This window comes from Parasteatoda tepidariorum, chromosome 4 (genome assembly GCF_982258835.1).
Source record: "Parasteatoda tepidariorum strain Cologne lab strain chromosome 4, Ptep-v5.0, whole genome shotgun sequence".
Taxonomy (NCBI): Eukaryota; Metazoa; Arthropoda; class Arachnida; order Araneae; family Theridiidae; genus Parasteatoda; species Parasteatoda tepidariorum.
Window position 1 is genome coordinate 62,476,423 of NC_141758.1, and position 26,275 is coordinate 62,502,697.

The window sequence follows — 26,275 nt, forward strand, 5'->3', positions numbered from 1 at the left end:
CTTCTCCTATAATTATCGAGATTTTTGGTATTCCATAGAGCCAAAAACACGGTAAACTTCACCATACTCTGTTAATCCATGGACATAACCGTTATCCCCTCTTTTGAAAAGGTTTTTCCTTAAAAGTCGATAATAAAGGGATAGTTTCGTTTTTATAATGTACTATTCTATAACTTAATGTAATAAACTTTATTAATATTTTAGTCATAATGATATGAAACTAGAGCTTTTTTTTAAGAAAAATAATCAACTGTACTTGAAAAGAAAAAACTTAGATATGTATAATGTGTGACCAGTGGGCGGAAGCAGCTCACTTCAAGTATTGCAACTGCTGTAGTCGCTACTTTCTTTCGTAATTTGCAGTGCAGTGTGCTACTTTATTAAAAAAGTAGTGTAGTTAGTAGAGCGATATGAAAAAACAGCAGTTTGCATCGATTCCTGGCAAACTACTTTTAACGTTACTTTAGTAAAGAAATACGGTTCTAATGCAAATAATATTTTGAATTTGATGTTATTCAATATTTAAGTAAGACTCATTTAAGTTTAATTAGAGAATTATTTTCTTAAAACTGATAGATTTGAACGTATGTTTTGATTTCTAAACAAAGCAAGCGTTCTTAACATTGTTATGTGAACTTCATTTTATTGTACTAATTTCTAAAGTTGTCTATATACACTCTATAACAAAAAAATCGATGCACCAAGAACGCACTAAGACGCGCAAAATCGACGCTCGATCAGGCTGGAATGATGTCAACTGGGGACGTATAGTCTTTAGCGACGAATCTCGCTTCCAACTGTGTCCTGACGATCATCGAAGACGTGTTTGGAGACGCACAAGGCAGAGGGGGGATCCTGCCTTCACTATCGCACGCCACACCGGCCCTCAACAAGGCATTATGGTCTGGGGTGCCATTTCCTTTGACAGCCGGGCCCCTTTGGTCGTCATTAGAGGTACACTTACTGCACAGCGGTACGTCGACGACATCCTAAGACCTGTTTTGCAACCGTTCCTTTTGCAGCGCCCTGGGCTGGTTTTTCGGCAGGGCAATGCCAGACCACATACGGCACGTGTTGCTATGAACTGTCTGCAAGCTTGTCAAATTCTTCCTTGGCCTGCCAGATCAGCAGATCTCCCTCCCATCGAGCATGTCTGGGATATGATTGGAAGGCGATTGCATCTGGCACGGAATGTTGATGACCTCGTTCGACAATTGGATCGAATTTGGCAGGAAATACCGCAAGAGATCATCCGGGAGCTTAATCGGTCTATGCCAAGCCATGTGGCAGCTTGTATCCAGGCTAGAGGCGGGTCAACACCTTATTGAACTTGTTACTGTAACTCTGCAATAAATTATTCAATTGTTCTGAAATTTTAATCATTTACTATTCTGTACATTGTCTTCCTATCCTCCAATTTTCGTTTCAATCGAACAACTCCTTCTTGGTGCGTCGATTTTTTTGTCATAGAGTGTATAATAAATGCGTCAAAGAATAACATTTCTTCTAAATTTTCATCACTTACCCTTTCTAAAAATATTCAAAATTTGAATTCAATATCTTTCTTCGTCAATTAGAAATAAAGCAAAATATTATGTTACGTAATTTATTATAATTTTTATGGGAAATGATAATGTCTCAGATAGGTTATGATGCTATGTCCGGTTTCAAGGCAAAACTTTTTTTTAAAGTTTCGTAATAGTTCTGTATGATAATTTTACTTTCCATTTCATTTATGTTTTCAAAAACGCACACAATATACTGTACTATTTTAGAGTAGGGGAGCGTGGGGTCAATTGTAACAGGGTACGATTGTAACAGAGCAAAAATTTCGAGTGTCGGGTTCTAGATTTGATTCCTAGGTGGCGCACAAGGTGTATTTAATAAATCTACATGTACACACCTGCTGGCAACCATTTTTATGTACTTTTGAAAGAGTTACATCACAAAAGATATTTTAACGCTACGTAAGTACTTTTTTTGGTATTAGAATATTATATTGTAACAAAGTAATTTTATTTAAGCAAATAAAAATTATTAACCGAATATGTAAGTGAACACCTTAATTAACATTTCAATAAAAAAAAATTAGTTTTGTTAATTAACTAGCATTGTTTTTAACAAATGAAGCTGAAATGGCGTCATGGGGACGTTTGTAATAATAAGTAAAGGGGCGATTGTAACAGCTGAAAATAAATAATCTTATGTTTACAAACCATTACTTAACTCTTTAAGAACCACCAATAGTTTCCTATAAGATTCATATTATGTTGCATGTGCATTATTTTATTTGTTCCCTTTCACAGCATAAATTAAAATTTTTAACCTCTTAAAGTTAAAAGTTTAACCCTGTCTCTGCTCATAATTATTTTTACTATTTTTCCTCCTAAAATATCACTACTATTTTGATCAATAAAAAAATATATCACAACTATGATAATATGTATAATTGACTATGTTTTAGTTGAATTTATGAACTGTTACAATTGACCCCGTAAGTGGGGACAATTGTAACAACTGCACGACTGTCAAAAATTGTTAATAACTAATATAATAACATTTAAAATAAGGTATATATTTATTTTCTAGTAGAGGATAGTCTACTTTATTCGTCTGTCAATTAATACTAATAATATATTGGATTTTTTGTTAGTTAAAAATAGTTAAGTAAAAAATGTTGCAATTGACCCCACTCTCCCCTATAGTTATTGTTAACACCCTTGACGTATCATTTCTTGATATAGAAATGATCTTCGATTGTACTGTGAGCAACGATGCCAATTGCTCCGGACACGCCAAAATAATTTTCTTAAAAAAAAAGAAAAAAACGGTAAATAACTACAAACTAAATTTTGCAAATATTTGACTATTTTTGCTTACTTTTTAAAAGGTATAGCATGACATAACTACTATAAAGTGTGAATTATATAAGCCTACGAATTACTTGGAAATAGCGGTGGATAAAAATCTACTAAATTGAATTTATTAAACCGAGAATCACAATTGATAAACTACCACTTAAAAATATTTATTTGCTGACCGGAGCAAGTTGGCATCTCCGTGTTGAAGATGCCTGAGACACGCCAATTATTGTTTTGATATAAGTAGCAAATGACGTCTCCCAGACGTTTTCGTATATCAAGGGGTTAATAAGTAGTTAAATCTTACAATTAAATTTAAAAATATGAGCTGAAAAAACTAACTTAAAAATTGAACTAAAAATTTATTAAATTTGCTGAAGAGTAAAGTATATATATATATATATATATATAGATATATATATATATATATATATATATATATATATATATATATATATATATATATATATATATATATATATATATATATATATATATATATATATATATATATATATATATATATATATATATATATATATATATATATATATATATATATATATATATATATATATATATATATATATATATATATATATATATATATATATATATATATATATATATATATATATATATATATATATATATATATATATATATATATATTGATTTATATATATATATATATATATATATATATATATATATATATATATATATATATATATATATATATATATATATATATATATAAGTTCAAAATGAAGAATAAAACAAAGAAAAATTATAGACATATGAAAAAAAGGGGGGTGGGAAATAATAAGTAAAAAAATAACAAACAACATATTATTTAAAAAAAAAAATATGAAATTTTAATTAAAAAACCGGAAAAAAAGCCGGAAAAAAAAGATATAATCTTTTCTTCAGCCCACACGATTATATCCGCAAAACAGAGTGCTATCTGATATTGTATCAATAAAGCCAAAGCAAAATATATTAATACAATAGTGTGAGGAGCACTCAAAAATTTTTTTTACAAAATAACTACATAAAAATAGATCATAAAAAGTTAAAATAACATGTAAATAAAAAAATAACATGTTATCTGTTTTTACATGTTATTTTTACTTTTTATGATCTATTTTTATGTAGTTATTTTATAAAAAAAATTTTTGAGTGCTCCTCACACTATTGTATTAATATATTTTGCTTTGGCTTTATTGATACAATATCAGATAGCACTCTGTTTTGCGGATATAATCGTGTGGGCTGAAGAAAAGATTATATCTTTTTTTTCCGGCTTTTTTTCCGGTTTTTTAACTAAAATTTAATATTTTTTTTTTTAAAATAATATGTTGTTTGTTATTTTTTTACTTATTATTTCCCACCCCCTTTTTTTCATATGTCTATAATTTTTCTTTGTTTTATTCTTCATTTTGAACTTATCTAATGAGTGCTGTTTACTTGCAGCTTAAGCGCAATAAATGATACTTATTGTTTTTCTTAACTTTCTTAGTGTTTTCTTGTATTTATTTTTATATATATATATATATATATATATATATATATATATATATATATATATATATATATATATATATATATATATATATATATATATATATATATATATATATATTTTTTTTTTTTTTTTTTTTTTTTTTTTTTTATATGTCAATATATCATATTGGAGTTTATTTTTACAAATAAACTCGAAAGTTTGATTGTTAGAATTGTATTTGTTGAGAGACAGAACATACAACTCTTAGAAAGAAAACTTAAATTCCAAAAAATTTAAGAAGTATTTAAAAACTTGAAACATTTATCCAGCAATTTAAAGATGATATTCATTAAGATAACGGACAACGAACACTAAGAAAAAAATGTTTGTTCAAAATATCCTGAATATTGTAAAATTTATCGTATTTCTGGCTCTATGGGAACATCACAAACTTGGTACCGAGGAGCATTGGTAATGATCTTTGGTAAAATTACCAAATGAATGGTTTAAATTTCGTATATTTTGGTTTTTTAAGCAGAATTATGCTTTTTTTTTTTAACCAAGAATATCATTACTATACAGTACGATAGTTTCACTAGCAGTTTTTTTCCCCTAAAAATATTATACAAAATGTGATCTCAATAATAAAAATATTCAACGAATTTGAATCCCAATGTTTTGGTTTATGTATTATGTTCGTAAGATTTGCTAATATTAAGACATTCTTTTAATATTTTTTCCTGAATGTGACTATTAAAATCATATCGTTGATGTAAAAATAAATTCTTTTAAATATTATTATTTTAAAGCTCATTATAATAGTTAAAGTCATTATAATAGTTATTATAGTTCATTATAATCTGAAATTTCCTTAGATGTATTTATAGATTTAGTATATAAAAATATAGGTAAAAGATATATAAAAATGTATAATATTTGATGGACTAAAATAAGATTAATGACATTTCTTTAGGAAAAAAAGTAATAAAATAAAAATACACAGTATTCAAACCATTCATTTGGTAATTTTTCCGTTCAGGTGGTAATGGTTTGCCGGAAATTCTGGTTTTCAAAATTATAGTTCTTATTAGTACACATTTACTCAAAAATACAAAACTGAAAAATTAATATAACCGAATAAATGATTTTTATGCTAAGTCCTAAGACATCATTATAAAATTACCAAATTTTATCACAAATTATAAAACCATATTTGGTTAATTTTACCAAAATCATTATCAAAGCGCTTCGTTAAAAATTACTGAGCCTTTCCCCATAGAGCTAGGAACACGGTAAACTTTACCATATACTGGCAATTTTCACTATACTTTTTTCTCAGTATAAGAACGTAAAATGCATGTAAGCGATGTATTATATAAAATATGATAATAAGAATTAAATGTTCAACATTTTTTTTAAGTAAAAGATTATCTTGCGTATTACAAGCATAAAGGAAACATTCGTTGCAAAGATTAGTAATGCATATTGAATCAGCAACGGAGGAATTTAGTTAACTGGGTCTAGATAAATTTCAATGATTAACAACAATTTGTTGGATCAAAATTATACAAAAGAAAGATTTTTTTAAATCTAGGGATAAACTTATTTTAGATTTCCTATGTATTATCACATACGTGAAATTCTGCTATTTGTTGATATACTTGTTTTTGCTAAAACTTTTGTATTTGAAGTTTTTGTTTGCTTGTTTAAAGTTAAACAAGCATTTTATTTCAAGTTCGAAATTACTTTTACGAAAACTTTAGCTCTACACTATGTTTCTAAACATTTGAGTCAAACAAGTATGAGAGTAGTATAATTTGCAAAATCCTATAAACTTACTAATTTTTCCTATATCTATCCTGATCATATTTCTGATCGCAAATTACAAAGAGCATGTTAGTCGTTACGAAGTAACTACACATTATAGTTTAGAAGAAAAGATGGTGTAAGGAACATTACAGCCTTAACACCAGAAACCTTTCCCACTTTAATTTTTTTTATTTATTATTTATTTTACTTATTTATTTTATTTATTTATTTATTTTATTTATTTTATTTATTTTATTTATTTTATTTATTTTATTTATTTTATTTATTTTATTTATTTTATTTATTTTATTTATTTTATTTATTTTATTTATTTATTTTACTTATTTATTTATTTTGGTTATTTATTTATTTATTTGAGAAGGACCAAGAATAAATTTTTCTTTTTTGTTTTCAATCAAAAGTAAGATCTTTACTATTCCATTGCTTTTCCATCACATAAATCCATTATATTTCTTCAATCATTTCTATTTTTACATAAATAAATAAAATTCATTTTATATTGTGTGGTGCGACTACTGCCAAGACATTCAAGAGCGTTTTACATCTTTGTACTTCACTAAAAGTGTTGTATAATTTGTAACATTTTAAACTAACTTATAGAGCCGTGATGGCTCAGGGGATAGAGCATTCGCCTTCCAATGAGGTGAAGCTGGTTCGAATTCCAGCAATGGCTGGTCGATACGAATTCTGCATTCGGCTTGCACCGACCACAGTATGGACGTAAAGCATCCTCAGTGGTAAACGGATCATGGGTTAGAGTCTCCTTGCCGTCATGCTAATCGTGGGAGGTTTTCGTGGTTTCTCTCTCCATGTAATGCAAATGCGGGTTAATTTAACCAAAAACTCCTCCACGAAAGCAAAGTTCTCCCAACACTTGATTCGGGAGTTCCATTGTCTTCTGGATTGGGTTCAAAATTACAAGGATACGGAGTTGAACATCAACAATCATGAAACCAAAATTGGGTCGACTTTTCAACGACGGTTATAAAAAAGTAGCTTATGGAATTTGATTAATAAGATATGCATGAGCATTTTATATTATTAAGAAATTACTATATAAATATAGAGAATTTGCAGTTATGTCTTTTGTAAGAGAAGCAATTTTTGTTTTCATTTTTACCAGAAATATTTCATCAGCTTTAAGAGACAAATAATTGTTCAAACGCAAGAACATAGTATAAAATGCATTATTATATAAGTGGAAAAAAATTAGAGAAACTTCAGCAGAGACATTAGTATTGCCAATTTGTTAATAATATTATACTGACATATATCAATTTTAAAAATGCCCGACTGAGATGTTTGAAGAAAGAAGTATTTTTACCTTAGACATGGTCTCTTCATCAACTTCTGGTTCCGGCTCAGCCCAATCCACAGCTATGTCATGTCCCCAAAGGGGTATTTTACCGGGTATTAGTTTTCTTCTTGCCATAGCCGCTGCTTTGTGACTCTCATATTCAACAAAAGCAAAACCCCTGTTTTTTGTTTTATCTGCAATGCTGCTATACAGGATAACTTTTGACACGGAATCCGTAATTTTTTTCATTTCGTCGAGAATCTCTTCTTTAGTCTTCATTTTGGGAATACCCCCAACAAACAGCCGACAATTGTCGACAGACTTACAAACTCCGATGAATCTGCTCTTGCGAATTTCATAGTTATCTAACTCATCGATGGCCTTTTTAGCGTCCTCAGGACAAGTATACATTACGAAAGCGAAACCACGATTATTGTTCCCATATTCCATCATTAATCTCATTTCATAGATGGGTCCGGCTCTTTCAAACAGTGGCACCAACTCATCTTCAAAAACATCTCGAGGTAGTTTCCCCACAAACACTTCACTACCTTTTGCGGGTGGGGGACCGGTGGGGTCCTTGGGGCAGTATTTTCGCTGTCCATTTTCGTTGGTAATTTCGAAGCCGGTCTCTTCCAAAAGTTTGTTAATAGCTTCTTCTTTGGCTTTTGGGGGAGTTCCCATGTTGACCTGGGTCATTTTTGAAAATTTAAAGAAGGGGGCGTGTTCCCTTATGGAAATTTAACACCCACGAAGGTTCTGATCGCTACCAGATACTGGGTGTCAACTGAGTACCTGATTTATCTGTCGCAGCGCCAAGAATGAACCTTGAGCTAACAGAGATAAGGAATTGAAGGAGATAAAGCTTGTATTGTCTCCTCTTTAGTGCTATCGTATCATTGTTCTTTGAAAGCTAAGAAAGAAACTCGTTAACAAATGCTGAATAATGGAATCAATTTATCACTGATTTTATTCACAGAAATAGTAAAGTATTACAAACAAAACCGGGATGTACGGTTTTTATTATTTTTTTTTAAATTGAGGTTATAGAAACTTTAACCCTTTTAGAAGCGTTGAGGGAAAAACAGTTCCACTTATTATAGACAATAATATAAAACACTAAAACTTTAGGAATTTTTATCTCTTAAACTACGGAGGTTTAAACTAACCACTGAAAATTTTGTAAACATAAAAATGAAGAATGCCATTTCTTTGTGGTCAGACCATAACTTTCCTGGCTTTTCTAGACAAAAATTTTTGTTCCAATTTCTCCGCCCTACAAAAGGTAAAAGAGACTTAATTTTAAATTTAACGAGCTATATACATTAAAAAATTAATAAATATGAAAAATGTCGTATACAATATTATTATTACCTGCTCGGTTAAGAGTGTGAAAATTACTACAATTTTTGGATAATTCTAAATGATTTGGACATAGAATATCTTTGTAGGCTATAACTAATCAGGCTATAACTTCCTCGAAAACTATACGTTCAGAAATTCTAGGGTGCGTTGAAATATAAACAGTAAACATTTGCTGCAACCTTGCTAAAGTGCTAAGTTGAATCATATTACCATGCATAGTAATTTATCTTGAACTTTATTAAACGATACTATGATTCAACTGAAAGTAAAACATTGTTCAATTTAAGATATTTTCAGGTTACAGCAAATATTCACGAAATTAAGGTATATAAGGTACCGATATTATGCTTCAATATGAAACCAATTTTTCTGAAAGCGTACAAGTAAATAATTGCATTTTTTGAGGAAATTTTAATGAAAGAAAAGGGTAATTTTTCGAATTACTTCGTAGTATTTAAAACACTGATAAGTCCAGTAAAATAAAATAAACATCACATTGATATGGCACAAATAAAATAGAAAAATAGTTTTCAATGGAATCTGTCTGCATTAAATAATAGCTGCTTTCGTCACCTGTTTTGAGTATTTAACTTTACACTAACTAACTTAAGTAACTACGTTACACTTTGTTTTTCTGCGAAAAATTATAAACGAAATCGGAACCTGAAATACAGGGTGTTTATAAAGTCCCAGATCCATTTTGATATTTAATAACTCATAAAATAATAAAGATAAAAAAAATTAATAACATAAATGGTTAGATAGACTCAAAAAGTTTCATGACCCTTGTCAATGAGCTTCCACGTGTGCCCACTTCGTCGCACGGAGAATATTCGTCGCTCGGAGAGCACAAGTGATTTTGACGTTGAGCGTGTCAGACAGACATTTTTAGACAATCCTAGAAGATCTGTGCGATCAGCGGCAAGAGAATTGGATATGCCAATTTCGACGTTGTACAAGGTTATTAAGAAACAATTAAGACTGCATGCATACAAAGTTCAAATTGTTCAAGGTTTGGAACCGGACGATAGGCCTAGAAGGATGGCGTTTGCAACAGATATGGTAGGAAGAATAGAAGATGATGCTGATTTTCTGAAGCACATAATGTTCTCCGACGAAGCATCCTTTCATGTTTCTGGCATTGTTAATCGCCATAATGTGCGCATATATGGGGATCTGAAAACCCCCATGAATACCGTGAGACACAAAGGGATTCCCCAAAGGTTAATGTGTGGTGTGGACTGATGCACGACCGAGTCATTGGGCCTTTCTTTTTTACAGAAAAGACGGTCTCATCAGTCGTATACTTAGACATGTTGGAAAACTTCGTATTTCCACAACTAGAAGAGCTTCAGCCTCATGTCTTTTTGCAAGAAGATGGTGCACTTCCTCATTGGGGTAACATCGTTCGTAGCTCTTTGAATGACCATTTTCCAGGAAGATGTATTGGGTGAGGAGGTCCAATTCCTTGGCCACCCAGCTCACCTGATATAACGCCGCTGGACATTTTTCTTTGAGGATTTATAAAGGACAATGTTTACAGGAGGATCGTGTCGAACATTGATGACCAAAAAGCCAGAATTACAACCGCAATAGCCTCTGTAGATGCCGACATTCTTGCCGCTACCTGCTTGCCTTGAAATTGACTATCGACTTGATATTTTCCGTGCGACGAAGGGGGCACACTTAGAAGTTCATTGACAAGGGTTATGAAACTTTTTGAGTCTATCTAACCATTTATGTTATTAATCTTAATCTATCTTTATTATTTTATGAGTTATTAAACATCAGAATGGGTCCGGGACTTTATAAACACCCTGTATAATAGAGTGTTAAAAATGTACAAAGAGTACGATGAATTAAAATCAAATTTTAATTTGGTAAATGGTTAATACCTGCAATAACTGATCATTTCTCTTTGACTTTTTAATCATTTATTTATATCAATTTTGTACTTACGTAACTAAAATTTTGTTTCATTCTAACAACTCTTTCGAAGTGCGCTATTTTTTTAACTCTTTATGTGTATTATGAACACATAGAGTTTGAATTTTCAAAGGCTAGTTTAAGCAGAATTTTAAAATTGATTAACACTTCGAATTCCAAATATCAGTCTCAATATAAACCATAACGTAGAAAGAAATGCAAAGCAGTTCCACTCATCGGAACACCATTTAAAATGTCGAAAATTTAGACAAAATTTTGAAACGAAGTGTAAAATGCAAGAAATTCTTTGCCCAAATTCAGATGGAAACAGCGCAAAAACTTTAACCACTGATAAAGTGCCAAGTGATGTAGTGCTGCAAGTTGGTAATTTAGAAAATAATCAGATGTGTAGGATTTGTTATAGCGGTCCGAGTAGAGAACGACTCTTGAGACCTTGTAAATGTAAAGGTAGGTAAAATTGATTTAAAAAAAAAAAATCAGCACAGTTAGAGAAGGATTCGTTATTTTATACACAGTTAAATAGTTTAAACAAAAAAAAAGAACTAAATGAAACTGATTTACTACATATGACATTACAATCATTATGATAGCACAATCATTATAATAGCACATCATTATAATAGCACATCATTATAATATGATATTATAATAGCAAGTATTAAGAAATTTTCCCGGTTTGGATTTGACGCCAAACTAGTAAGGTAAACTGCTAGCGCTTTCATACCAGCATAGCTTCTTGTTTCCTTAATGCTATTGTTCTTCATGATAATTGTTTATAGCCGTCGTTTACACTATTCTTATGTTAACCTGTTATATTAACCTAAGAATTGCTAATTTGTTTCAATAAATACCAAAAACATAAATTCTTAATCAAGTTTTTCGCAAAAGTTCTAAAAAAACTTCAAAAGAACACAGCTGTCTTACATAAGTTTTCGCGAAAGATGTACATCAATATCGAATCTGCCCAAGCCCAAGGCAAACAAGCACCCTGATTCTCGTGAAAATTCATTTCTGCTGTTGATGAAATGATTGGAGGTAATCGTTGAGTAACGACTCGTGATAACGGGGCAACACTGTCTGATGTGATTAAAAGGAATGATACCATCACCTTCTGAATTTAGAAATCGCACAACTTAGCATTGTTTTTTCCTGTGTCCTGTGGTCCTGTGGTTTTTCCTGTGGTTTCCGAATGTCCTGTGGTCGGTCGCTAAGCACTGCCATGAGTACAGTGATCTGAAGAAAATTTTCTTCCTCATCAAATTTATGACTAGATTGAGGAAGAGACCTCACAAATGAGCAAGTCTTCGGATCATACTCAGGGATGTATCCCAGACCATCACCAATAGCCCATTGTGAAGCTCTAAAGCGACGTAAATAAAGTACCTACCTACCTTGATTCAAAATCCAGCCACCGTACAGCACAATACTGTCAGTTTTTGGTAGACATAAAGATTTTCTTTAGTAAAACAAAAAATGTGATGAATTATTAACTCATTTTCTGATCAATGTGAATTTTTCTTTTATCAGGTACGATAGAATACGTCCATCGAAATTGTTTGGAGAGGTGGCTTGAAACAACGAATTATGAGGCGTGTGAACTTTGCCACCATCATTTTACTACTCGAAGAACAAGAAAGGTAAATTTCATTCGACTTCTTTTTTTTTCCTAAAAACTATTGATAAAAATTTCAGCTTTTCCAATCCTTTTGTTTCAATAATAGACATATTGAGCTTATTATCACACTTTGTTATCAAAGTTTTCAAAAAGTTACCCTTTAATGCTTTAAATATTATAAAACTTTTCAATTTTTTGAAGAATATCTATTGATAACATTTCGCAAAGAATATTTATTTCGAGATTTATTCGAAAGTACATATGCAACGGCCAAATGGCAGGTTTCCTGTATTTTTAGAAATACAAAATCCGCTTATTTCCCATTATGTTTATATCATGTCAAAAATTGAAAATTTACAATGCTTTATACATAATCATATCATCAATCCTTACATTTTTGTAAACGCTGAAAATGTTTTTGTATGCCCATGTCATACCAGCTCCCCATCATAACCCTGAAAACGTCTTAAAATTCATCTTTTATGGCGTTATAGGATCAGAACAGTTTATATATCAATTTTAAGCATCGTAGAAATGAAATAAACGCTGATAGGGACGATGAAATATGGTTTAAAACTGAGACATGCGTTTTAGAATCAACGAGGAAAGTTGAACACAGTATTTCTCAACGACAACGCTCCCTAATGCGTCACCTGTCAAACTGTATGTCGTTCTCCCTCTAAAATTTCAATTGAACGCCATAACATGAATCAGAATTAAATAATCGTACTCGAATCAGATTCCAAGCATAAAAATATCGGACAAGAGAAATTCAAAAGGTCGTAGTAATATCCAAAATATGAAATGAAATATCACTCCATTTAAGACTGAAAATGGATATTTACTTCCTGAAAAAGACTTTTAATAAAAAAAAAAACTAAACTAAAATCAGCCTTTTAACTCATAGACTTTATATACAAACGAAAATATATCTTTCTTTATATATTAGTTTTAAAGTATAGAAAACAATTGTTTAAATCTAACTCTTTTAGAAGAGAAGAAAATTCTCTTTTTATTAAGAAAAAAACAAGCACTTCAAGCATTTTTCAGATTATTTCACAGCATTTAATATTAGTATGCAAAATATTATGGGAGAAGGCGGTAAGAAAACTTGCGTAATGAACAACTAAAAAAATCTCTGTCTAAATAATTAATAATTTTTTGCTCTGGTGATCGGATTTTCACGTACTAGGCCAATCTTAATGGTTCAGAGCCGCGATGGCTCAGGGGATAGAGCGTTCGCCTTCCAATGAATTGAACCGGGTTGGCCGATATGAATTCCGCATCCGGCTTGCACCGACCACAGTGCTGACGTGAAATATCCTCAGTGATAAACAGATCATGGGTCCCCTAGTCGTCAGGCTAACCGTGGGGGGGTCTCGGGGTCTTCCTCTCCATGTAACGTAAATGCGGGTTAGTTCCAACAAAAAGTCTTCCATGAAGGCAAATTTCTCCCAATACTTGATCCAGGAGTTCCCCTGTCTTCTGGGTTGGGTCCAAAATTACAACGCTACGGAGTTGAACACTGGTAGCCAGGTAACCCGAAAAACAAGAACTGTAAACCCAAAAATTGGGTCAGCTGTTCAACGACGGTTATAAAATCTTCATGATTCAAAGGGTTGACCTCAACTGTGCTAATTAATCAGTGCTAACTACTGATTAATTTACAAAATTAGACACAGAAACGTATTTACACTGAATAAATTTCCCTTTTTATCGACGGAATTGGATTCTTGACCATTAAAACATGGATGGGTGGTACCAGCAACCGCCATTTTATTTTATTACCGGTGTTGAACAACTGACCCAATCTTTAGCTTACGTCTATCAATGCTCAACTCCATAGCCTTGTAATTTTGGACCCAACCCAGAAGACAGGGGAACTCCTGGATCAAGTAAACATTGAGACAAGTTTTTTGATGGAACTAATCTGCTTTTGTGCTACATGGAGAGGAAAACCACGAAAATATCCCATGGTTAGCCCGACGGCAAGGGGATTCTAATCCATGATCCGCTACCACTGAGGATATTTTAAGCCAGCACTGTAGTCAGTGCGAGCGGGAGCAAAATTCATACCCACCAGCCACCACTGAAATTCGAACCCAGGCTCACCTCATCTGAAGGCAAACTTTCTTTCCCCTGAGTCACTAAGTATTCCATCTCAGTATCTGCCATTTTGAAGAAAAAAAATTATCCCAATAGTTTGACCAGGAGAGTGGTCAAAATATTGGGCACCACCTTAATAATGATTTCCTTTTGTTTCGCCTCATCTCGGGAATTTTTTAGTGAATGGAAAAGTTATTGCACACAATTATTAAATTTGTTTATCCATGTAAAAAATAATTCGTGACAATCATTTGTTTTTCCTTATTGTTTTATTTAAAAATGTAGGAAAAATTTTTAAATCATAAAGTGTACAAAAGTTAACATCACTTCAAATAATGTGACAACAACAATATCTAATCAAAACCTCGTCGAAATTTTTGCGAACAGTTCGATAGTTATGAAATTTCAAAAAAGTTTGTAGGTTTAAACTTATATTTTCCAAAAACTATTCCAGTTGTTTTTTCGGATTTTGTCATTGAATATTATATCGTTCAAAATTTATCTACCATTATAATAATAAATAAAATAATAATAAATAATTATAAAAAATTTTCGTTACATGGAATTTTCCTCGGATAAAAAAATTTTATAATTGCACGCAAAAACATTTTGATACGCTTAAAAATTAGGCAAAATACGTAAAAAAAATAAAGCGAACATTCAGGGGACCAAACTTTTGACCGCTCTCCCAAGTTATTGTGATCTTATTTTTCTGATTGTGGTTAACCCCTTCCCATATTTTAATGGTCAAAACTCTAAATCTGTCGAAAAGAATGTCTATTCTGAAAAAGAACTTTTTTGTGTCTGATTCCGTGACTAAATCAACAGTTGACACTATTTAATTAACATATTTGAGATAAATCTTTTGAACCTTGAAAATCAGCACTTTGTTCGTGAAAATCTGATCATTAGTACTAAAGTTATGCAGTATTATATTTTTTTCTCTCACAATTCATCCAAAGGCTTATAAGTATATTTTTAAAAAATTAAAACTGAGTCACATTTCATCGTTTTTGGAAGCTATTTAATTTGTTATTTTGAATGACAGTTGTACAAGCCAAACTCTCCAGCCATTGACCGCTTGCCAATTACGTGAAAAAAGTGCGCCTTTCATTTAGAAAGAGAGCACTACAATGATGAAAATTCGAATTAGCTCAGAACTCCATTGATAGATGGCAGCACCATTTATTCGTGAGGTCACTTTCTCTCCCCAATTTAGACATAGATCTGAAGGGGAAGGAAGTTTTCTCGAGATCCATGTACCTATGGTGCTGCTCAGCAACGGATCACAGGACTTCCGATTCTACAGATTTTACAAGCTCGTATATCGCATGTACACGGTGGATCTTAGCGGAGTCGATTGCGATATTCCTAATTTTTGCCTATTTCACATGGATTGTCTTATGCGACGATTCTTTATAGACAAGGCTACACAGCCAGTTATTTAATTTGAAAATATTTATTATTAGAGTTGCTGGGAATGGTGGAAACAAGAAGATACTCAGAATGACAGAAGAAACTTGGCAGGAGACTGTACATGCTGCCTATTTCTAACTCCATTAGGCGTTGCCACTTTTTGGTTATGCATTGAAGGTGCTGTGTATTATTTCAAGGTGAAAAACTCAACAGTGGAAACAGTTGCCCTAGTGATACTGGCGATATTCCTAATTTTTGCCTATTTCACATGGATTGTCTTATGCGCACGGTAAAAACTATAATAATTAAAAATGTTTTTAACTCTTTCTTTAAAAACTTTTTTTCATATGGAAAAAATATTTTATATTTTTAGTTTTCTGTCTTGTTTTAAGAAGAAATAAAATAACGAGAAATTTTTTTTAATTATCAAAAAAATAAGATACGAACTCCAATTCGATTTATTTCGGATAACCAAGAGCAAACAAAGCTTCTTAAAACCGGAACTAACTTTAGAAAATTTCTATGTTAATGACGAGTTAAATATTGCTAGCATTTTGCTATTGCGACAAAAAAAATTGAGGTAAATATGCTTTAATGCTAATTAAATGAGCAATGTTATGCATATAAGGACAAAATGGAAGACATTTTTATACTGGGGAAAAAAAACGAACATAATTTTATCCTCATTCCATCTTACAATCTTTTTATGCATATTGAAGCAAACATGCGTGGGTAACTAAAGAGAAACTTTATTTCTTTCTTACAAAATTTTTTTTTTGCTATTTTCAGGATTTTTGCTTCACACTGCAAAAGAATTCGCTTTTTGTTGACCTTTAATTTTCCTTATCAACAGCTTATTATTAAAAACAACATTTCATATTGACAATGACGTCAAAAGCTATTGCATTTTCATTTTTTCTTAATTCTCGCAAAAACTTTGCATAACTTTTGGCAACTTGTTATTGATAACGTTTTTGAAACTTTTCATTGCATTTTTTAACACTAAATAAATATGTGTATTTGCTTATCTGGAAAAGTTCGCTGTAACAACAATTTCATCTGCTATTGGGAATCTCCTTTTAACGGAATAAAAACGATAAATATTATTTTTTTTTTTTTTGTTAGATATCATATCATGATTTGGAGAAGATGGAGAAATCGTAGCTGGAACGTGCAAGTGGTTGACAGACAATCATCACTAGAATCTTCACCAGTAACTTCAGAAGAATCTCTTACATTACAATCTACTCCTGGTGCAATACTTCTACTGGAGCCTTTAATTCCAGTTGTACAGGCAGACAGATCTCATGCAGGTCACAGTACAGACTCTGAGCCATCCCCACCAGCGTCCAACATCCAGTACATCACAATCACTAGTCGCGTAACAACAGTTTGAGGCATGAATGAAATAAAATGTAACATGGTAGTTTATACCAAAAATATTTGATATTTATAAACTGTGTATATATTGTAAGAGGTATTTGTGTGATATGGTTTTTCGATGATTTACAATGAATTAACATTTGTCTATTCAGAAATCTAAATTTTTATTAAAAATTAAATTCTTTATGCTTTGCTGAATTTATCGAACGGTGTAGTATACACATTACAATATAAGCAACGCATCAATTCAAAATGGACAACTAGCAAATTTTCATTTTGTGACGTAGTAAGTTAACTGTTAACCGAGACAAAACGTAAATATTTTCCTCATAAAAGCCACAGATTTGCACTGAATGTGTTCAAAATCCGGTTGTGAAGCGTGCTGAAGAGATTTTCCCTTCCTCATAAATACACAAAGCAAAGCTTGTTACTAAATAGAACCGGTTAAACCACTTTCCTTTCTTCAAAGATCGCCAAATTTAAGAGACAAAGATATACACCAAATCAAAACACTTAAGAGTTTTTGTGTGTGCACTCGTGTTGTGCTAGTCAAAATGTTTCAAAATGACCAAGAATTACGAAAAAAAAATTTTTTAAATTAGAAATGTATTTTTTTGCTGCTTTCTGTATTGGAAACATAAGTTTTAAAATTGGCAACGAAATTCGCCAGCAGATTACTCGTTTGACTGAAAAAAGGGTTAAAACAACGCTTTAAATTAAATCAATAGCAAGGCAATAGCATTACCAAACCAATAGCAATTTGCAATAGCAAGGTTGCACAAGCAGGATAAAATTAACAGATAGTAATGCAAAAGTGTCTGTTGAAATGCTGCAAGAAACAATGTTTTACAAGTTTTTCCAAGCAACAGTGTCATTGCCATCTGTTGATAAACTTTGTGACTAATTTTGAAACTTCTTGAGAATAAAAATCTGATTTTCTAAACAGAACGCAGCAAACAATAACTTCCATCTACTTTTATTTTTCGTTAATTTTTTATAAATCGTTGGTTAACAGTGGGAGACTCGATACTTTTTTCTTTTTAGTTCCATTTATTTAAAATCATAAGCATAAGAACGAAAAAGAGGATACGCAAATTCTTCAACTGTTTATCAACTGCGGCTCAAAACTGTATCAAATAGCTCTATAGTTAAAAGGATTTAGTAAACTGCTAGTTTAGATGATTAAAATTGCTAGATTAACTGCAACGGATATTAAGAGGACTCTTATTATAAATAGTACATAGAAATATTATGATATTATTTCGTTATGAAACTTTAATTTTAAAATTCTTACATATTATTTTAACATTTATATAGACATATTAAAGGTCAGATCAAAAGGCTATGTTTTTAAGTTCTCCCAAAAGTTTTATTCAAGTTCTGTTTTAAATACTTATTTGCTACACAAGAGCTGAAATTTTTTTTCAAAAGTTGGAGAGTATATTCCATGGTGGTCCATGAAGGTTAGTTCCATCAAAATGTCCTCCACCAAGGTTTGTTTGCAGGCAAGTATTTGGTCCTGAAGTTCCTTGTCTTCTAAATTGGATTTAAAATTACAAGGCTACGGAGTTGAACAGTGACAGTCGTAGTAAACCCAAAAAAAGGGTCGGCTGTTCAAAGCCAGTTATAATATTATACACAAATTTTATTTTACCCTTTTCAGAGCATTTCAATGTGGCCAGAATAGCCTGGGAGGTAGGGCGTTGGGCCCATGTCCAAGAGCTCGTCGCGTAGGAAATGGTGACTGGTGCATGTCAATCTGTCGGGTCTCAAAGTCCTCCAAGTTCCCATAACAAATTAAACCCCTTGGGGTACTAAATTGGAGATTTATCGGTCTCTGGCTCAGGTCAAAAATACAATCTGAGAATAAATGAATGGGCCCGCCCTATAAAACAGATTGTGAGGTGTGTGTGGCTGAAGTCGTATTCTTGGCCATAGATGGTGCTACTGAAAAACAAAGACACACCCTCGGCTTTAAATATTCGCTCGACTTTTAATATAAGCCTGCTTGGTTTCATCAAGCAGATTTACTGATATTAGCAAGTCACATTAGAAACAACAACCTTTTCAATTAGTAAATAATAATAAACAAAAGATTCAGTGTAATTTTAAAAATCATTATTTATTAAACAAATGATAAAACACTTTTCAGCTTCATGATTACATCGCATCAGATGCATTTTGCACACATATCATCACACGAATGCATTTCTACAGATGAAACTAGTGATGCCAGAATGTGAAGAACCTATATTTTAATAGGCATCACTAGATATAAAGAAGAGGAGGGAGGGAAAGATCTCATTTACATTGCATAGTTATGAACTGAAACTACTTAAAAACTTAAACCAGATTTAAAGAAGGCATTGAAAGATCTATATACATACAGCCATTAACAGCTTATATACAGAGCCATATCAGCCTAGGACTCCAAAAATATACAAATGGTTTTCATTTCTTAACATTTTAAAGTGGGTATTAAAATTTTATTTCCATTTCAAAAGTGTACTTAATTCCATAAATCTTTTTAGCAAAATTTTTTAAAACTTTGAAATATTTTTGGAGCCAAAAGCCTAACAAGTAAAATTATTCTTAAATTAAGAATCAACATTAATATTTTTTTTTTTAAATAACAGTTCAATGTACTCTCTAATATCAAGCATATACTTTGTAACAATATTGAAACACCATGCATAGTAAAGGTCTAAAATTAATAAAGTACACTTAAATTTATTTGGCGCTCATTACAGAAATATGTTTATACTTATGTCAATGATAAGAATGTAAACAACTTGGCTTATATACAAGCTATGAAAACATTCTCAAACTCAAGTAAAGAAACAAACAACAACTAACAATAAAAGCATGATAACTACATTCTTTTAATTACAATTATTTGAAAGCAAGATAGAACTTGATTAATAATTACCATTGCAGTTAATTTTTTTAGAAAAATTACATATATATATGATACAAATATTTTAATGCATATTTGTGAATACAAAAATAAACACATACAAACTAATTTTTACAAATGAATGTATTAATGCAAATGATATATAAATGCTTATAATTTAAAGACAACAATAATAAACATAAATAAATAATAAACAATTATGTTTATAACACGGATAACTATGATACGGTTTCATTATTATCCCTAAAAGAGTATTACATTTAGAAACATTTAGGTAATACTTCCCGATTAATTTTAATTTCATCAAATACTTACACTTCTTATATTTATAGTAGACACTAATTTCTGTTAAATGCCATTTTTATGTAAATTAGGCTAATTATTAGGTAAAAACAATTTTTCATTTCAGTTCATTAGAAAAAAAAATTATTTTGCCACATCTATTTAAGATGGTAGTACATTTTTGAAGAATTTTGCCATTTTTGTTTTGCTAATTTTGTTGTGAAATAGAAGAAAAAAAGTACTAAATTTAGTAAATCATATGAATCATTCAACAATAAAAAATTCAATGAATAACGTTTTTTCTTTTACACTCAGAATCACCCTACATAACTTTTGACTAGGTAATCAGATTTTCACACAATGTGGACGCAAGGTATGAAATGAGACAACAAAAAAAATGTAGCGTGTCTGAATAAATATAACTTTTGTGACCCAATAGCTTAGCCAAGAGAGATTTCAAAAGTTAGGGTTTCTTACTGTATTAACATGTTGCATTTTTTCATTACATTTCTGGAATAATAGTGTAAATCGAAACATTTTTCTCATTTATTTAATGAAATAGAAGAACAAAACAAAAAAAAACCTACGGTACCACCACCTTAAAAAAGACTAATTATTAATATTAAATCATTAGTTCATTATAATCATTAGTTTATTATAATCATTTAATTAAAATTCAATATAACTTATAAGGATTCATTCTGCATGAATATTCTAGGTTTCAAAGTTTGTCTAAATAATACAATAAACTATTATTTTAATAGTTAATTTCTTTTTATATTTTACAACTCAAAAAAAAAAAAAAAAAAAAAAAAAACATTTGCATTATTTTTTAGCAGATTTTAGTAACAACTTTACAGTGTGTTACTTCATTTCTACCAGTTAACTTTTTAAATTTGATACTTAGATTTAAAATATAAGAAATAGGCCAAAGATTTTAAAATAAAATAAATAACATTTATATACCGCTCAAACAAATTATTTATATACCCCTCTTCTTAGTCCCATTAGATTAAAAAAGTAGCATCAGCTTAAAATGGAAGAATACCTTTATATTAAAATGAAGAAATGATCGCCTATTATTTAAATCCAATGAATTTTATATAAAGTACTTGGCACATAAATTTCAGTTTGATTTCAACTAAAAAAAATCTTACAATAAGGTAACTAAGCACATAAGACAAAAAATTAATCACCCCAGAGAAACAATGAAATGCGTTGTTTTTTGTAACTCAAGTTGTGATGTTATGAGATTTTCTTATTAAAGATAAGACCCATTAACTTCACATCAACATGAACAAAACTCTATTACAAGATTAAAAATTTCATTTGCTACAAAAAAATAATAAATAAAAAATACAAATTGAAAAATCGACATGTTTCAAACGTTCAAAAACAGGCATCCATTTTCAAGACTTACCAGGCGTAAATTAGAAGAAACAAAAGGGATTTGAAATATAAAACTTAAAGTTGTTAATGAAAAAATTGGAAAATAAATATAAGAATCAAAACAAGAAAATCCACAGTAGCCAAGAGAGGTAAGTGAGGGTAAAATGCATTTTCACACGCTATGTAGAGGTGGTGAGGAACAAGTGTCGTTAACAAGGGAATCAGCATTCATATGAATAAAACAAGATAGGCTGGTGTGATTGGAGTAGAAATAATTTTGACATTGTCAAAATCACATTTATGAACAAAATTTCAACAATATGCAGCAATTGATGATTTCTCGTATTATTAGTTACAACTTAAAACTACAGAAAAAAAAATAATTCAGGATCAAAATCAAAAAAGTTCATTAAGTAGGTTTAAACGACCGCTCCCTTCATTTACACCGTTAGTGTACTTATAGCGCCACTTTGGGTTAAATTTTAATGATACACAAATATTTAACATTTAAAGTATTTTCATTTTAACATTCTGAGTTATTAAGTGGGTTACTTTGAGTCAACAACTTCAAGACGAGTTTGCTCTATATCGATTTTTTAAGATGACAGTAGCAAAATTCATTATTCTGGTCCACACATCCATCTCAACCAGCCTGAAAAAGCACCTGACTTGAATCTCATCAAAAATCTGTGAGACATATTAGAACAATGGTTAATACGCCAAAATTAACATCTTTACAAAAGCCTAAATTTGCAAGACCAAACCTTTACCAAGTGGTTTAGATCGTATCAGCAGTACTGGTGGATTCACATCCTAATAAAATCTAGGCGCTCATCAAGTCCAGAACCAGAGTTACAGAGTATTAAATTATGCTTTTAATGATTTCACTAGGGGTGACTTATTTTTTATCAGATGAACTTATTATGCAAATAAATAAAAAAAGGTTTGCCCTAAACTAACAATGAAATATTCATACATCTTTTTTTCATGATTGTTTATAAAACAGTACACAATGAGTTAGTTTTTATATTTGCATCATATTTAGGACACAGAAATTACTGAAACATGAAATAAGCATATTAAAAATTCTAATTGATTATGTAAATAAAATTTTGAATTTATAAGGATTTGGCACATACATAAACTTTTGCCTATTACTATACACTAAAAACATGATTTTTCTTTATCACAAAAACAAACTTGCCTTGATTTTACAAATTAAAGGTACAGTAATTTAATGAAGTACACTCACATACATATCCTTAGTCTATTTATTTAATGACAAATATGACAGTTAACAGAGTCATTTAAATATATATATTAATGGGTTAAAATATAGTTTCTTCTATTTATTTATTTTTTATGTATATATACTTTTGCCATCCCATATGCAGTAAATCTAATCAAATGTCTGAAAAAAGTAAATGTTTTATAATATTCTTAAATTGTAAATTAGAAATCTTTTTAACTAGCAAGGGAAGTACTTGACAAAAGTTTTATATGCCAATGTACAGTACACAAAACAGGCAAGCGAACTTTTTAAAACTAATAACACAATTTTCACACGTTAGGACTTGAACATAATTGTTTGAGGGCCTAGTCTTCAATAAGCAAATAAATTTGTACAGAGAATATATTAAACTACAAAATCAGAGACAAAAACACATTTTCTCTAAATAAGTATACTTTTTTCTTACATGGATTTAGATTCTTGACCCTCAAAGCATGTGGTAGCTGCAATCTCAAAACTATGGTCCTGATTGTTTAGGCAGGAGAGTCGTTGAAAGTTTGTACCCTTTATGTTAGTTTAACTTTTTGCACATTTTGTCAGATCTCGGGAACTTTGAATCGAAAAGTTTTGCACACAATTATAATAGTCATTTATTCTAAAATAAATCCAAATAAAAAAAATTATAATTAGTAATTATTTTATATTATAATTACTTATTATTACATTACTATTTAGTATTCTTTATTATTTTACCAAAAATTCTTAATTGTATTGTATACAAGTTTTTACATCAATTTAATGAACATAATTTTAAATCACAGAAATCACAATTTGAAGGAAATAAGTATAAATAAGAAATAAAAATTCAAAATACGAAAAATTCAAAAATTCGATATTAGAGAAAAGAGTGAAATTAACATAATGGGAGCTAATTTTCTTGCCTAAATAACTGGGACCATATTTTCTAGATTCGTAACACCCCCTATTTTAAAGGTTTAGAATCCAAATCTGTTGAATAAATGGATATTAAATCAGAGAAAGTACATTTTTGTATCTGATTTCTTATCTTAAAATATCATCGGTACTAATTAATTAACAGAAATTAAGATTAAGCTCCAGAACTACAAAGATCAAGCACTAGTATGTGAAAATCCGATCATTAGATCTTAAGTTAATAAAGTATTTCCCTTATTTTATACAGAAAAATTTCACCTGAAGACGTTTTGATAATAATCAAAGATAAAAAATTATTTTAGAATAAAGAAAGAGCAAATAGTTCTTAATAAATGGGGGGGGGGGTGAAAACGCCAAGTAAAATCAAATGTTTTAATGAAAAAAGTGTGTGTGTGTTTCATATGTTTGGCAATATTACTGCCCATCTACATAATATCTTAACATTTAGAATAACATATTTAAGTGAATGATGGTCTAATTCAATGGTAGATTGCATAGTATTAGATTCAATGTGGGCGGAATGAATTCAATTATGCTTTACTAATACTGACAACAATTTTAAACAACACTAAAAAACCAGTGAAAATATACTTAATACTGGTATTTCAATTGTTCTAAGAAAATAATTAAGTTCTTATCAGAGAACTAGGCAGTGTTTAAGCAAAATTGTAATTTTTTTTAAAATTTTTCACATTGATTAGTGTCCTTTTAAAAAGTATAATGGAAATTTAATACATTGATAGGAAAAATATTTTGCATTTTTGTCATTAAAATTACAACATATGCATTCAGAAATGCAAAATATGTGAAGAAAAATAAATGTGAAACATTAGTATATTTTTAGTTGAATTTTAAAAAAAAATTTAAGAAAAGAAATCATTAATCACAAGCTCAAATATATACATTTTCATGACTTTTAAGTTGTGTTTATAAACTCCCTGGAAAATATTTAATTTGAGCAATTGAAATTTTGCTTTATAGGTTTTACAAATCACAGTGTTTTACAGACTCTATTCTATTGAATAAATAATGGAAAAAAAATTATATTACTTTAAAAACATGCTCTGTTATAAGAGTGCACATTGTTATATAGTTCTATTCTGAATTAGTATATTTACACTACTTCTTTCAACTAGATAACATTGACATAAACATTGTGTATAAGCACCTTTTCTATAAGCATAATCCATGTTAAAGCATTCTAAAAATATTTATTATAGGAAAACTAAATAATAATAACACTGTACAACAAATTTAAACATTTTTACTGTCCATTAGCTGAAACTTGGTGATTCTTTATAACAGAAAGCGCTTGATTCATATTTTAAAACCAAAAAGGCCCATCACCTTACTGTCTCGACTTTTAATCCATATCCTTGAAATTTCAGAAAGGTAGATGAGGCTTCTGAGATCAAAAATGTTGGCGACGGTCTCAGAGTCAATGAGAGCATTTCCTTTGCCCAAAAATTTTTATTATGTGTTATTAAACTATGTTAAGTCGCAAAGCTAAAATAAGGTTTTTAGAGAAAATGGTGCGTGTAAACGAAGAAAATAATTATTTTACAGATTTGTTATTTTTAACAGAAAATATACAAGAAATACATATTTTCATCTAAAAGATATTTTTCATGTTGTACAGTGTAATATAAGTACTTTTAAACAATTCTAAATATTAATTTAAAAGGGGACTTAAGGATCAATACTACAAGGAATAAAAAGTAGCAAGAACTATTTCATAAGATATGAAAAAATGGAAGATTAAGACACTCTAAATTTTATAAACAACAAATTGAAATGAATAAGAAAGACTAAATTTTATGATGTAATTCATAATATTCAAGAACCACAGTAGCATTTAAAAATCCAAAATTACAATGTTTCTGATCACACTAAATAATTTAACCATTGAATGAGGAAAAAATACCACTCTTTGATAATGTCAGAAAAATGGATTGCTGGCACTCTGACATGAAAAATTGACAAAACTCTGAATGAGTAACAGAAAATCATTTTCTCAATATTTATCATTGAAATAACTAAAATTAAAAAACAGTTTGCATCCCTTTTTTAAGTCAGTACATCAAAATATAAAAAAATTATTGACCGAATTAACTTTTAATGCTCTTGCACTTCATAATGCTCTTTTTTTTAAGCAAGCATTCATTTCTGATTTTT

The 26,275-nt window shown here is 30.1% G+C and overlaps 2 protein-coding genes across 2 annotated transcripts in view; one reads left to right on the forward strand and one right to left on the reverse strand.

Moving 5' to 3' along the window:
- Positions 1-8,353, reverse strand: part of LOC107444460 (RNA-binding protein 47) — a 28,748-nt gene extending 20,395 nt beyond the window's left edge. Inside the window, exon 1 of the mRNA XM_016058604.4 lies at positions 7,523-8,353. Coding sequence (XP_015914090.1) covers positions 7,523-8,194 — 672 coding nt within the window. The 5' untranslated portion in view covers positions 8,195-8,353. The remainder of the gene's footprint in view (positions 1-7,522) is intronic.
- Positions 8,354-10,968: 2,615 nt separating this feature from the next.
- On the forward strand, positions 10,969-17,521 carry LOC107444457 (E3 ubiquitin-protein ligase MARCHF2). Its single transcript, XM_016058595.4, has 4 exons — positions 10,969-11,254; positions 12,335-12,444; positions 15,998-16,233; positions 17,070-17,521. The coding sequence occupies exons 1-4, from the start codon at positions 11,080-11,082 to the stop codon at positions 17,338-17,340; spliced, it is 792 nt and encodes a 263-aa protein (XP_015914081.1). The 5' UTR covers positions 10,969-11,079; the 3' UTR covers positions 17,341-17,521.
- The last annotated feature ends 8,754 nt before the right edge of the window (positions 17,522-26,275 follow it).